The following is a 14,547-nucleotide window of genomic DNA, read 5'->3' on the forward strand; positions in this document are numbered from 1 at the left end:
CCTTTGCGGTGAAATGTGTCCAGGTCTCTTGCTCTTTTCTTTTTTATTAAAGATGTGTTTATTTTTACTGGAAAGGCAGATTAAACAGAGAGAAGGAGAGTCAGGGAGAAAGAACTTCCATCTGCCGGTTCATTCCCCAAGAGGCCACAACAGTTGGAGCTGAGATGATTCAAAGCCATGAGCCAGGAGCCTCCTTCGAGTCTCCCACATAGGTGCAGAGTCCTGAGGTTTTGGGCTGTTTTCCCCAGCTTTCCCAGATCACATGCAGGGAGCTGGAAGGAAAGTAGAGCTGCATCCATATGGGATCCTGGCACATGGAAGGCAAGGATTTAGCCACTGAGCCATTATGCTGGGCTACTCTTGCTCATTTTCATGTTGAATCATTTCCTTTTCTTATTAATGTAAAATTTGGGGATTTCTCTAAATATATTCCAGAGACTACTCCAACAGGCCCGAAAATTAAAGCCAAAACTGGAAACAACTTACCTGAAAAAGAATAATAAAGTTGGAGGAGTTAATCTATTCATTTCAAGATTTATTATGTAGCAATAGTAAATCAAAACTGTATGGTCTGGCAGAGTGATAGGATAGGCTCAATAGGTTAGTGAAATGGGTTCAAGAACCCAGAAATAGATCCACACAGACATAGTTTTGAAACCTCAAAAGAGGGATGATCTGTTGTATTTGCCAATATTTTTACTTACTCTATTCTCCTTCCTTTCTTCCTTAAATTCCAGGTTTTCTTCCTTAGAACTTCCTTTTGTTTTTCTCTTGAGATAGGTTTACTGATACCACATTCTCTTTGTTTCCCTATATCTGAGAATATCTTGATTTTCCTTTTATTCCTGGAAGATATTTTTACTGCATATAGGAATGCATACTTACTATTAAAAGGAGTTTGAATAGTTGTTAAAGACATGATAGAAAAATTCATTGTGGCATAATGAATGAAGCCACAGCCAGGAATGCCATATCCATTATTGGGATGCCTGAGATCTAGACCAGTCCTCCTTCTGCTTTAGTCACACCTTCCTGCTAGTGAACATACAAGGCAGCAAGTGATGGCTTAAGTCCTTGTGTTCATGCCACCATGTGGGAGACACAGATGGAGCTCCTGGCTTCAACCTGGCCTAGCCCTGGCTGTTGGTAGACATTTGGGAAATGAACCAACAGATAAAAGAATCATCTCTCTTTTACTATCTCTCTCTCATATATATATATATATATATATATATATATATATATGTATATATATATACTGCCTTTTGAATAAACAAAGATGAATAAACATTAAAAAACAATAGTTTTGTCCACCAGTATTTATAGCAACTTTATTCACCACAGCTGAAAGGTGGAAATAACCCAAGTGTCTATTAACAGATGAATGGAGAAACGAAATGTGTTACAACATTGATTGATCTTGAGGACACTGTGCTAGGTGAGATCAACTGGTCACAAAAAGACAAATACTATAGGAGTCCATTTAGAAGAGTTACTTTGAGTAGTCAGATTCATAGAGACAGAAAGCAGCACAGTGGCTGCCCAGGCACGAGGAAGAAACAAGGAGTTGACTAAAAGACAAAAAAACATCTGAAAATGGATGGTAGTAATGGTTGCATAGCAATGTGAATGTACTTATTTTGTGTGACTGAACGTACACTTACTGGTTAAAATGGTAAATATTTCACTATGTTTATTCTGCCATAATTGCCCCCCCAATAAATGAATGATCTGCATGTAATGAGATTTTAAAAGGCATTAAGTATGAGAACACATCATGTAACTCATGCTTCTTTGTCTAAAATTTATTTCCATTAAGTCTAAAGTACTGGGAAGAACTTGTACATAATTCTAAGGGAATTGTTTTATTTGAAGTAGAACGAAATATAATTATGTACTGAAATGTGGCTTGGGGACTCATTGTGGTGTGGAATTTACTGATACCTGACTTTTAAAATAATGAAGCATGTAATTACTTTAATAGGAATAGGTCCTCAAAAACACTTATTCGTAAGTACTTCCAATTACCCCTGAATGATTTTTTAATCTATATGGCAGTTTTTATCAGTCATATAAAAGCAAACTTTTGTATACCTCCCTAAAGTCTATTTTATTTTAATTAACAGAGATTCATTGATTTTTTTTTTCATTAGTTTGCTCAATAAATACTTATTAGTGTCTATTACCTAGCAGCCATTGGGCCTGCACTGGGAAACCACAGGCCCTACTGCGATGGGAGCAGACAGAAATGAGCCAGATAACCACTGCAGTTTCTATGAAGAAAGTCTTAGTGGGGCTCCACACAGGGATGGTGGGGTGATGGTCGCATGCCAGAAGTCTGGGAATAGCCACTATCAGGATGCTTGTGCCTAAGACAATAGTGAACCATGCAGTGTGGGGCAGTGTGGGAGGCAAGAGACACTTTAGAATGTGGTTCCTCTTTCCACCCTGTCTGTAAATGTTGTCAGCTTTATTTGTAAGGGAAACACTAACAGACTTAATAGTTCAGTAAAAGAAGCCCTCCACCTTGCACCTCCTTTAGTTGTCTTTGACAAGTCAGGAGCTGTCCGGTTTCTCTCAGTTCTCCTTGGAAGAGCTTTTGTTGGAAGGCAGAACTTGCCTCTTAGACACTCTGGACTGTTGTTTCTCAACACTAAATTGGAAAATGCCTTCAGTAAATGCCACCGCCTCTGGCTTAATAATAATACTAATAAAAATCAGTACACGAGCTTCACCCAGCAAGAGCTTTGGTTTCTTTGTGTTTACGCCTTGAAAGGTAGAAAATCAAGGGAATTCACATTATTTTCTTATGTGCTGTAACACTCTGTTAAGTTCCTTTGAAATTTTTTTAAAGATTTATTTTTCAGTTGGAAAGTCAGATTTACAGAGAGGAGAGACAGAGAGAAAGACCTTCTGTCTGCTAGTTTATTCCCCAAGTAGCCACAATGGCTGGTGCTGAGCCAGTCTTAAGTTAGGAACCAGGAGCTTCTTCCAGGTCTCCCATGTGGGCACAGGGTCCCAAGGTTTTGGGCCATCTACTGCTTTCCCAGGCCACAAGCAGTGAGCTGGATGGGAAATAGAGAAGTTGGGACACAAACTGCTGCAATTATGGGATGCCAGTGCTTAGAGAAGGAAGACCAGACAATTGAGCCATTGCTCTGGCTCCTTGTCAGCAGGTTTTTTGTTTGTTTGTTTGTTTGTTTTAATTTAGGAAGCCATCTCTTGCTTCATGCAGTCAGAACTATTTTTATCAGACATCATTATACAAAAAATGTTTTATTGGACTTAGGTAGAAAAGGCCAATAAACACAATGACCCTTTTGAAAACCTTTCCCTGCTATGGCTACATACGATTCATATTTCAGGATGCATAGTATTCAAATGAATGATAGCCCTAGAAGTGAGTCTCTGACCACCAGCTTGCTGTGCTGTTCTGAAGCCTGTCGTCCCAGGATCATGTTCCTCATTTTTTACCACCCATAGTTGATTTTTATTTGCACATCTAGGTGATGATATTTGAACTGGCCCACCATGTGCAGTCATTTCTGAGTGAGCACAATAAGCCCCCACCCAAGTCCTTCCACGAAGAAATGCTGGAGAGGCAAGCGCAGGAGGAGCAACAGAGACTGCTAGAGGCAAAGCGCAAAGAGGAGGAAGAGGTGAGACATCCTTGGCTGGGCAACTGGCTGGCCTGTTGGGTTCAAGCTTTTGTGTGTGAGTTCTCTTTCTCTCCTCTCTCTCTCTCTCTCTCTCTCTCTCTCTCTCTCTCTCTCTCTTTCTCTCTCTTCTATCTGTCTTTTACTCTCTGCCTACAGACTTATCTACATTTTGTTAAGATATATGGATTCTGGTGGGTCTCAGGACAGGGTGTCTCATGCCTGGATCCCAGACGACAGCCACCATGTGCACGTGGTGAGCTGTCCCTGGATCTGCCTGAGCTCCAGGGGCTGCTCCCTTGGGGTGAGTATACTGAGGAGGGAGGTCGCCGTGACTGGGCAGGTCTGGGGCCCACCTGCCGCCCTCATTGGGCAGTGAATGGGATTGGGGAGGGGCACAACCTTGGGCCTGGGAGTTTAAACTTCTAGCAGCCTGGCTGCTGGTGGGTCTCAGGACAGGGCATCTCATGCCTGGATCCCAGACGACAGCCACTATGTGCACATGGTGAGCTGTCCCCAGGCGGACAGTGCACCATTTGGTGCCAGGCTCCGCCTGCTGGCCACCCAGCCAGGGAGCTCTGGGGTTTTGGCTCTTTGAATCACTGCTTTGGTAGATCCAGGTTGAACCCACTGTGCTTCTAAGATGTGAAGCAATCTTAGAAGATGTAAAGATCCCCAATGATAGTAACTCTTCCTTTGAAAAACTTGTAATCACTGAACAATGCTGACCACCAAATACCAGTCCATGCAAAAGCTATGACTCAGGGCTTGTGCAGCAGAATCATATTCTGTTACCTGACATAATGATGGATCAGGAGATGGGTCACATTAAGTAGGGCCATTACATTAACTAGCACTAGAACCATAACCGGGGGTAGATTCTCTGAGGGATGTGTGGGGCAAACCCTGTGGAAATTCTAGCCCCACTGGTTAGCTCAAGAGATGGGGTGGTGATGGACTAAGCTAGGTGTGACCAAGGAACCTGCCAACAGTCACAGGTAAAGGAACCCCCAACAATCTGGACTAGTCGGGGCAGCAGCACCCAAATGTGCATCCTGAACAGGGTGTGGGGTGGGCCAGGCTGCAACGCTCACCAGCTCATACAAGGCCAAATGGAAGGCCAGACTTTGCCAGAACCTGGCCTAAACCCAATGACATGTATGAGAACTGGGTCTGGGAGTGGATTAAGTGGAGGAACTTGGGAAACTCCCTTGAACATGTGGTCCAGACCTGGGGGTCAGACAAGCTGGGCAAAGTAGCTCCAACAACTGGGTAATTTGTCAATTGGTAATGGAACAGGGTGGACCGGGCAGGACTGAGCAAACCTTAGCTCACAAGTGAAACTAGAGACCAGGAGGGAACACAGGTCATGCCGAGCTAGGCTCTTATACCTACTGATCTTCATGAGCCAGGAACACTAAGCCACAGTGTCTAAGGCAGAGATAGGGACAGGTGAGGGACTGAGCCACGCTGAGTCAGAACAACCACTGGCATGCACGAGATGTATGCTTGGAAACAGGCCTGGTTGGGGAGCTCAGGGGACAGCCCTAGCTGGGTTGAGGTTCCCACAAAAGGGTGTGTGGGCTGGAATGGGGGCTGCGTTCTCAATGGGAAACAGTTGTAGTCTCCCTTGGCACAAATGTGGACTGGGATTGGATGCACCGAGCCGGACCAGACTCCAATACCCTCTGGTGTCCTGGAGGACCAGGATAGATGTGGGATGGACTAGGTAAGGTCTCAACCCCTGCTGAGCCATGTGTGAGCTATATGTGAGTATGGACGAGCCGTGGCTGGGCTGAAACATCCAATAACAAGGACCAGTTTGGGTTGAAGACCAGTCAGGAAAAGCCACTGTTCCTGCTAGGACAGGAGGTGAACTGAGTAGGGCTGGCTCAAGGACCCACTGGTATGCGCAAAATCTGGCATTGGGAGAGGTTCTGATGGAGGAGCCTGGGCAACTCCTCTGGCAGGACACAGACCTGGCAGGTAAGCGCAAGAAACATGATAGGAAACAGCCCAGAACAGGCCATGGAAAGTTACCCATGGGCATACATCTGGCATGGATCAGGGGAAGCCCAGCCTGAATCTGTTCACATCTTCCACTGGCAAATCCAGGCACCAGAACACAGTGTGGGTCGAGCCATGTTCGGTCGCAACAAAAAACAGTGCACAATATGGAATGCCAAGATGAGGTTGCCTGTACCAGAAGTGACCGCAGCACCCAACCAGCACGCATGAGAACCAAGGACGGGGCAGAGCCGGCAGGGGAATAAGGGGTGGTTCCTTTGTTGGACAGCTACTCCCGCTGGAAAGCATGAGCTGGGATGGGGCAGACCAGACTAGGCAGGGCTACAACACCTGTATGCCTCATGTGGACTAAATCAGGGAAAAGCCAGGCTGGGCTGATTATTCCTACTGGTGCAAACAAAATTAGAGTGGGTGAGTGTTGTTTGGGCTTAGCCTCAGCATCAGCTGGCAAAAGCTGGCACTGGGGGCTATTTCTGTCAAGTCAAACCACAGAACTACCTGGAGAATACATAATCCGGGAGTGGGAGAGGCCTGGGAGGGAAATAGTGGGCTCATCCCTCTTGGGTTACCACTTCTACGGGAGGGAACGAAAACCAGGACAGGGGCTGGGATGGAATGGGGTGTGGGACAGACTGGACTACTGCTACACATACTGGCAAATCAGGGTAGGGGGCGAGCCTGGTGGGGGTTGTAGGTCTCCAACTAGGCTGCAGCTCCCACTTGTTTATGCGAGGGCCGAGAATATGCTGGGCAGCACCAGACTGGACTGCAACACCCATTGGCTCCAGTGGAAGTCGGGAGCTGAAAACAGAATCAACCCAGCGATTGCCAACCACCAGCTGATCAGGGCCATGGACTGAGCCGGGCCCTGTACCTGCTAGTACATACAAGAATCTGGTCTGAGAACACTTCAGACAAAGTTTCTTTGGAGATTTCCCCAATCGAAATGCTGGACTCAGAACCCTAACCAAGAAAAGAGAAGACAGAACAGGTCAATCAACCATCTCGGCTATATGTTGGCAGCGAAATACAGGGCAAACAGAGACTCTGTGATGGACTATGTCAATCAGTGGATTATCCAAAGACCTCATAGTGCTTGGAGTGGCAAGATTGGCAGCAATTTATAACTGGTGAACTATCAAAACCACTTGAGCAAGAACCTCAGAGCATACCCTACATGCGGGGCCTGGGGAGGGTGGGAATTGGGTGGGCCTTCTCCCTTAATACCCCCCTTTAAACATGAAGGAAACAATATGGAAATAATAGTGTTACCCACTTTCCTATAGCCCTTGAACCTTTTTACCCCAACTATGTAAAGATTATCAAAAATATAATAAAAAAATTAAAAAAAAAAAAAGATATATGGATTCTGGGTCAGGTATTTGGCCTTGAAGACAGTCACACCCCATATCAAGAGTGCCTGGGATCAAGTCCTATTCCTGGCTCCAGCTTCCTACTAAATACCTACCCTAGGAGGTGCCTTGTCACCTCCATGGGACACCTGGACGGAGTGAAGGAGAGACAGAAAGATCTTCCATTGTTGGTTCACTCCCCAAATGACTGTAATAGGCGGAGCTAAGCTGATCTGAAGTCAGGATCCAGGAGCCCCCTCCAGGTCTCCCATGCAGATGCAGGGTTCTAAGACTGAGCCATCCTCCACTGCTTTCTCAGACCACAAGCAGGGAGCTAGATGGGAAGTGGAGCATTCGGGACATGAACCAGCACCCATATGGGGTGCCAATGCTTACAGTCAGAGGATTAACCAATTGAGCTCTTGCACCAGCCCCATGGATTGACTTTTTTACTCCCAGCTTTGGCCTGGCCCCGCTCCAGCTGTTGCAGGCATTTGAGTAGAGAACAAGTAGAGAACAAGAGAGCCATGTGTGTACGTGTGTGTTTCTGCTTCTCAAGTAATTAGAAGGAGAAATTATTTTTTTGAGAAGAAGCCCCAAGAGATTATTAAAATTGTTCCTCATAGTGAACATCAATACTGTTTCTTAAGCCCTTAATCCAAGTCTTGAAATAAAAGAAAGAAGATGGTTTGACCAAACTTCCTGTATCTTTCTGAGCTTATCAAACTGCAGGAAGAAGCACGAGTTTGGGAAGCTGTTTTCTTCTCTGCGCAACAAGTTTCTCACTTCCAAATGAGTAGCGAAAGCCAATAATTCAACTGGTTTTTTTTTTCCTTAAATATTCAGGCTACTCCTACCAGGCCAGCTCCAGGCTCCTTGAAAAAGAACCAATAAAAGTGCATAAGCTCTTTTCAGACAAGGATATATCAAAGAGGAGGGACCAAGACAAGCATGAGGGGAAGTGAGAGACCAATAGGATTGTTCTAATAAAAATCCTTCCACATGGAAATCTGTGGAATGGAGAGTCAATATGGGTTTGACATTGTGGTGTAGTGATGTCAACATCCCATATGTGTGCTGGTCAGGCTGCTCCATTTCCTGTCAAGCTCCATGCTAATATGTTTGAAAAAGCAGTAGTGAATGACCCAAATTCTGGGTCCCTGCACTTATGTGGGAGACTTAGAAGCCCCTGACTCCTGGCTTGGCCTAGCCAGCCTTGACCTTTGTGGTCATCTAGGGATGAACCAGAAGATGAAAGATGTTTTCCTTTTCTCTCTCTTTATAGCTCTGCCTTCCAACTAAATAAAATAAATTTAAAGAGAGAGAGTAAATAACCTTCCCCACATAACCTTTAGACCTATGTAGATAGAAATACCTATTAGATAAGAACTCTGATTTAAAAAGAGAAAAACAGCTACATTGATATTCTCAATATGTATCTCTTAGGAAAGGAGGCCTTGAATTATTACAATTCGTAAGGTTTTGTTTTCAGAATTTGTATGAATCTCATAAACTGACATTTGTTTGCTTTATTTCAGAAACTTGAAATCCTTCATGAGATTCAGAGAAGGAAAGAAGAGATAAAGGAAGAGAAAAAAAGGAAAGAAATGGCTAAGCAGGTAGTCTTTATTAAGTATGCTGTAATAAAATAGTTTTGCATTTTCTTAAACATGTAATGCTTCTATGTCTACTGATGGTATTTCCCTTTCCATGTCACCAACAATATTAAAGCTTTAAAGCTAATACTTCATTCATTCTTTTGTATAGAATTCTGGCATTTAACTTGGGAGACATTGTGCGACTGTAGTGGGAAGAGGTGCCAATGTCCCAGTGAGCAGCGCCTGGCTTCAAGTTCTTGCTTTTTCACAGCCTAATGGTTCTGTGACCTTGGCAGGTGCCACTCTCAGACTGTTTTTACTCATGCCTTCAGACTGGGGTTGCTGATGCCTCCCCTTATGTGCCATGTAATTATGTCCTACATGAAAACATGAAGCTGTGTCTAAATGTCAGATAACATCACTGTTTTCCTTTGTCCTGTGTCTGGGGGTTCTGCCCCATAACCACTCTTTGTTCTTTTTGAGGACCCCTTCTCTGTTCCAGCCCCTCTTCTTCTTAGCCTTTCACGCAAGTTCGAAGATTCCAATCATTTTCACTTGTAGAATTCAGGTTCTCTTGAAACTGTAACCCAGACATCCGCTCTTCATCTAGTTCATATTTTGGGCATCAAATTTTTAAAAATTAAGCTCAACATCATTACACGTCTAAGCTTTTGGATTCAATAAGATTTACTTTCTGTACCAAGCAGATAATGATGTACCATTTACAACTTTGATCTAAAGCAGGTTTTACTTTTCTTCCATAGGAACGTTTGGAAATTGTTAGTTTGTCCAACCAAAATCACACCTCTAGGAAAGACCCAGGAGGCCACAGAACAGCTGCCCTTCTACATGGAGGCTCTCCCGACTTTGTGGGAAATGGTAAACATCGGGCCAGCTCCTCAGGGAGATCCAGGTACGTCCCTGAAATCTCTGACTTGGAAGGATGAAAGATGCAGCAGGCTTAAACAACTCCTCGTGAGGGTTGGTGGTGGTAATAGTCCCAGTAACTTTTTCAGAGTCCATATAAATATTTTAGTGACCAATATAAAATAAAATTGTAACACTTCCTGAGCATCCTTAATGAAACCAGTTTGGTAGTTCTTGCCTTCTTTAATAGCCTTTGATACTTCAGGCTTGTCTGTGATACAGTTTAACTTTTATTGACTTAACTGTTCAATAAGTGGTTTAAAAAAACTTCTTTAAAATGGGTCCTCATCTGAATTCCATTGGGGGTGAGTTTCATTCTTTATCTGCTTAGTTCTCACCACAGATGTAAGAAATGCTCCAAAGTAGGCGCAAGTATGGAGCATGTGTCACATGAGACTGGGAACCCCAATGTGTTGCTGGGCTCCCCTTCCTGTTGCTACTGAGATGGATTTTTGCTACTAGATGGACCTTTCTAGGGATTACATGAAAGCCACTACTTCTTGGTCCACATCCTTTCCCACTAAAAAATTGAGACTTTCCTGTTTGGTGTATCCCCCAACAGATCAGAAAGGCATTTTAGTACTGAAACCATTCATACTTGGTGAATTATTTTGTAAAGTAGGTATTTTTTGGTGAGTGACTAAGTAGACATTTTAGCTTCAAAAATTATTTATTTTTATTTGAGAGATAAACAGATTGAAAGACAGTTTCCATCTGCAGGTTCATTCCCCCATATGCCCACAGTTACCACAGCTAAGCTAAACCAAAGCTAGGAGCCAGGAACTCAATCCAAAGCTACCATATAGGTAGAAATGTCTCAACTACTTGAGCCATTGCCTACTATCTCCCAAGGTGTGCATTAGCAGGAAGCTGGAACTGGGAATAAAGCCAGGACTTGAACCGAGGCACTCTGACCTGGGTATTTTAATTGCTAGACTAAACACTTAGTACTTATTAAATGTTCAAACTCCCTCTTGTGGGATTATAAATAGTCCTTAGAACTAATAGGATGGTGTTTATGAAAAGAAAGATTTTAGGTACCAGACTAAGGCCTAGATAAATTTGTAGGTTATAGTTTATTAGAAAGAACCATTTTTAATTCTTTCTGTGATGTACTTAAAAAAAACTCAGAAGTCATTTTGATATTAATATATACTTTTATGATGAACTAAAAGTTTTTTAGATACATATCTGCATTTTAAAATGCTTAAAAAGTATTTTTTAATATATTTTAAGATTATAATTACTTTCCACTTTAGATTATTTTTGCAATTCAACTTCTAATAGAAGACATGATTTGAACTTGTCAGGGTATTTTTCACTAGGAAACATTTGACAGAATCTTTTTGTTAGAATTAGCTGACATAAATTAATGGATACATACAAAAAATAAAATATTTTGGGGTACATGTGAAACAACATTTTTGGAATTTAAACAGTGCTACTCTTTGTGGCTGTCAATGGTGGCTTCCAAGGTAAAACAGCAAGTTTATTCAAGGAGGATGAGAAAGTCCCTCTTGCCTTTCCATGGGTCGAACAGCTTTTCCTATAATGCTGATAGAATGCCTTGCGTATCTTGAATAGAACATTTCAATATCATCCCAGGAGGAAGGTGCAAAGAAACTGTTTTCATCTGCTTGGAATGTGGTTGGCCAAATTTGTCTCACAAGCCTGCATTGAACTCTGTGCTGGCACTGTATTGGTCTCTATATAGGAACGAATGAATCCTTCTTGAATTTAGTTTGCATGCCTTTTGGTTGAGAAATAAAATGTCTTTGATACACCAAGTTAGTTCATGAAATATTCTTGATTCTTTTTCCTCTTTGCTGTTACTGTCTTTATGAGTTGGGACATAAAGTAGTGTTCTTTTTGCTTCCTTCTCTCCCTTTCCACCTCTATCCCTCTTGCCTCCTTCAGTTCTGTCTTTCCCTTCTGCACTGTGGAACATTCGCAGTTATTCCTCCTATCTGGCTGCACTTCTGTAGCTGTTGCCCATCCACCTGTCCATTTTCCAGCCTCTAGTAACCAATCCTGTGCTCACTACTTCAGTGATGTCAACTTTCTTAGTTTCCACCTGAAAGTGAAAGTATATGGGTCTAGTTAACATATTGTCCCTCAGACTCATTCATGCTGCTAAAAAGGGTAAGATTTTACTTTTTTGTATAGTTGTTATTTTAATTGTTCTGTTAGTAAGTAGATTTAGTAGAAATGGCTTTGTCACCAATGTTTATAGTGGGCAGTATTTGAAATGATGATGACTAAAATCAGTAAGACCCAGACCTGTGATTCAGTCCTTCATTCTAAGTACTGACTGTGTGCCAGGCCCTGTTCTGAGCTCTGTGAATTCAGTAAGCAAGATCAAGGACTTTGCTTCCCTGGAGCTTACACTCCAGTTCAAGGGGACTCCACAAATAACCAAGGAAACATCAGCTAGAGATCAGTGCTAGGCAGAGAATTTAAAATAAGCCTGAGTAGTCACTAGGGACTGGACTGCCAAGTGGGCTTCAGGTAGGAGGGGGAACGCAAAGCTTAGCTCCACAGCACTTTACAAGTAGGTTACATGGATGTGGATGGAGAGAAGGAGTCAGGCCTATGAAGATCAGAGGGAGAACATCTCTGCACAGAACAACTGGAACTGTGTGCCTGAGGTTAGCGTGGGTATGTCATGTGCAAAGTTGAGTAAACAGAACTGTGTTGCTAGAATGAGTGGGCGTGGAGTGAGGGTATGGGGGTTACACAGGGGCCTGCCATAGAGGCTTTGTTGACCAAGGCGTAAGTTCCCATATACTAAGCTTTGGAAACGTTTAGCAGGAAGATGATGCCATCTATGTTGTGTCGGTTCTTGCCAGCTATAGGTGTCTGACACGGTACACAGGAAGAGAGTGAGTAAGAAAAGATGGCAGAAAGAGACAAGTGCGCTCTGGGGCAGGCTGAGGGTCTACAGCATCTCGAGCCAGGGCAGCTCTGCTTTTCTCTATCTGCAGGATACAACAAGAAAAAAAAAAAAAAAGATTTGTTTCCCAAAATGCTGCCATTGCTTAAAATTGGAGAAACAGAAGAGATGGCCCTTGTTAGTTCTAATGAAAGGAACTCAAAGACCTGACACTGAAGGCTGGCCTCCCAGTCCAGCTTTTCACTCGTGAGTCTTCTCCTTTATTGAAGAACTTTATTTTTCCTGTCCTTAAAGTCATTTCTGCCCCCAACCCCCTTGGAAGGATTTACTTTTCTTTAAGAAGTTGAGGTGAAAAAGTCAAATAAGACACACTGACTGGTAAGTCAGTGTCAGGTTGTCTCTTGAAAAGCACACAGTCCTCCCTCAGCCCTGCTTCCTGGCCAGGCACACTGCACCTCATAAAGATGTTAAAGTCATCTCTGTAAAATAGTGTGGTAGAAAATGTCTTTCACATATGCAGTCATGACAGGTGACTGAGAATAGCCCAGAGTCTAGGACACATGGTCATCTGCTGCAATCAAACAAGGTCAGACTGCTTCCCGTTTCTTGTCTTTATTCAAAGCCAGGCATCCTGACAGAGATGAAGAAATAACTTGGGGTGTAACACAGAAGATTCCCACTATTCTCCTTGACAATGCTGCTAAAGTGTAAAGTGTGTGAGTCAGGAGAGAAACAAGCCTTGATCCATCTCTCTGGATCTATGTTTCTCCCCTGTCTACCGTTTCTGTGGTTGGTTCCCGCGAGGCATCGGCTGGTTCACCTCAAATTAAACTACATCTGAAATTTGTATTAACTTTTTGCTACAAAGCTCCCCTGAGTTTCAAATCAAAGAATCAACAGAGAGTTGTTCTTTGGTTGCAGCTCATCTTGGTAGGCTAGACAGAAAAGCGAGACTCTCCCAGGCCATATAGGCCTCAGGTGAGGTCCTTTCTCTGCCCCATCCCAGCTGGCTACAGCCATTGATCATGCTGGTGGAGCAGCTTCTGATTCTTGACTTTGGCCTCCCAGACATGAATGTTGCAGCTGTTTGGGGAGTAAACAGTGGATAGAAGATCTTTCTGTGTGTCTCTCCAATTCTCTGTCACTCTTGACTTTCAAATAAATAAAAAAATAAATCTTAAGAAATATCTACATTGTAAACTACCTTAAAACCAACCATTTACATACTGTAGATTAAAGAACATTGAGATGGGCCCAGTACGGTAGCCTAGTCACTAATGTTCTTGCCTTGCAAGCACTAGGATCCTGCACGGGCACTGATTTGAGTCCCAGATGCTTCCAGCTCCCTGCCTGGGAAAGCAGTCAAGGATGGCCCAAAGCCTTGGGACCCTGCACCCACATGGGAAACCCGGAGGAAGCTCCTGCCTGGCTCCTGGCTTCAGATTGGCTCAGCTCTGGCCATTGTAGCCAGTTGAGGAGTGAACTAGCGGTTGGAAGATCTTTCTCTCTGCCTTTCCTTCTCTCTGTAAATCTGACTTTCCAATAAAAGAAATAAATCTTAAAATAAAAGCAGGAGACTGTTGAGATGGGGCCAGTGCTGTGGTGCAGTAGGTAGAAAATCCACCTGCGATATGTGTGCTAGTTCGAGGTCCCACTGTTCCACTTCCACTTCAGTTCCTTGTTAGTGTACCTGGGAGAGCAGTGGAGGATGACTCAAGTGCTTGGAAGCTTGTGCCTGCATGGAATACCTGGAAGAAGCTTCTGGCTCCCAGCTCCTAACTTTGCAGCCACTTGGGGAGTAAACCAGCAGATCGATTGCTATCTCTCTCTCACTTTCTCTCTATATATATATAACTCTTTTTTTTTTCAAGTAAACAAATAAATCTTTAAAAAAAAAAAACTTCAAGATAGCCTAGACTAAAATGACTGTTACTAGTCAGTGGAACAGAACTGACAATGAGCATAGCATATCATCTTAAACCATTGCTTCTGTCCTCTTCTCTATAAATCTCAATATGCTCCTGATTGTAGAAATTGTTTCAGAAGCAGATGCTTTTGTAGAACTGTACCGTGTTCATTATTCTGAGTGTTTA

At 43.2% G+C, this 14,547-nt stretch overlaps 1 protein-coding gene across 5 annotated transcripts in view; it reads left to right on the forward strand.

Moving 5' to 3' along the window:
* The window catches only part of EIF2AK4 (eukaryotic translation initiation factor 2 alpha kinase 4), a 96,911-nt gene that overhangs the window by 23,543 nt on the left and 58,821 nt on the right, over positions 1–14,547 (forward strand). For 3 of the 5 annotated variants that reach the window (XR_005882644.1, XM_040969965.1, XM_040969966.1), the window contains exons 4-6: positions 3,507–3,659; positions 8,575–8,655; positions 9,399–9,547. Coding sequence is in view for 4 of the 5 variants with exons in the window: in XM_040969965.1 (XP_040825899.1) it covers positions 3,507–3,659; positions 8,575–8,655; positions 9,399–9,547 (383 nt within the window). In the remaining variant the exon portion in view is untranslated. The other 2 variants (XM_040969968.1, XM_040969967.1) reach the window with 2 other exon arrangements.

This window comes from Ochotona curzoniae, unplaced genomic scaffold (genome assembly GCF_017591425.1).
Source record: "Ochotona curzoniae isolate NIBS_2020 unplaced genomic scaffold, NIBS_Ocur_1.0 scaffold_4701, whole genome shotgun sequence".
NCBI lineage: Eukaryota > Metazoa > Chordata > Mammalia > Lagomorpha > Ochotonidae > Ochotona > Ochotona curzoniae.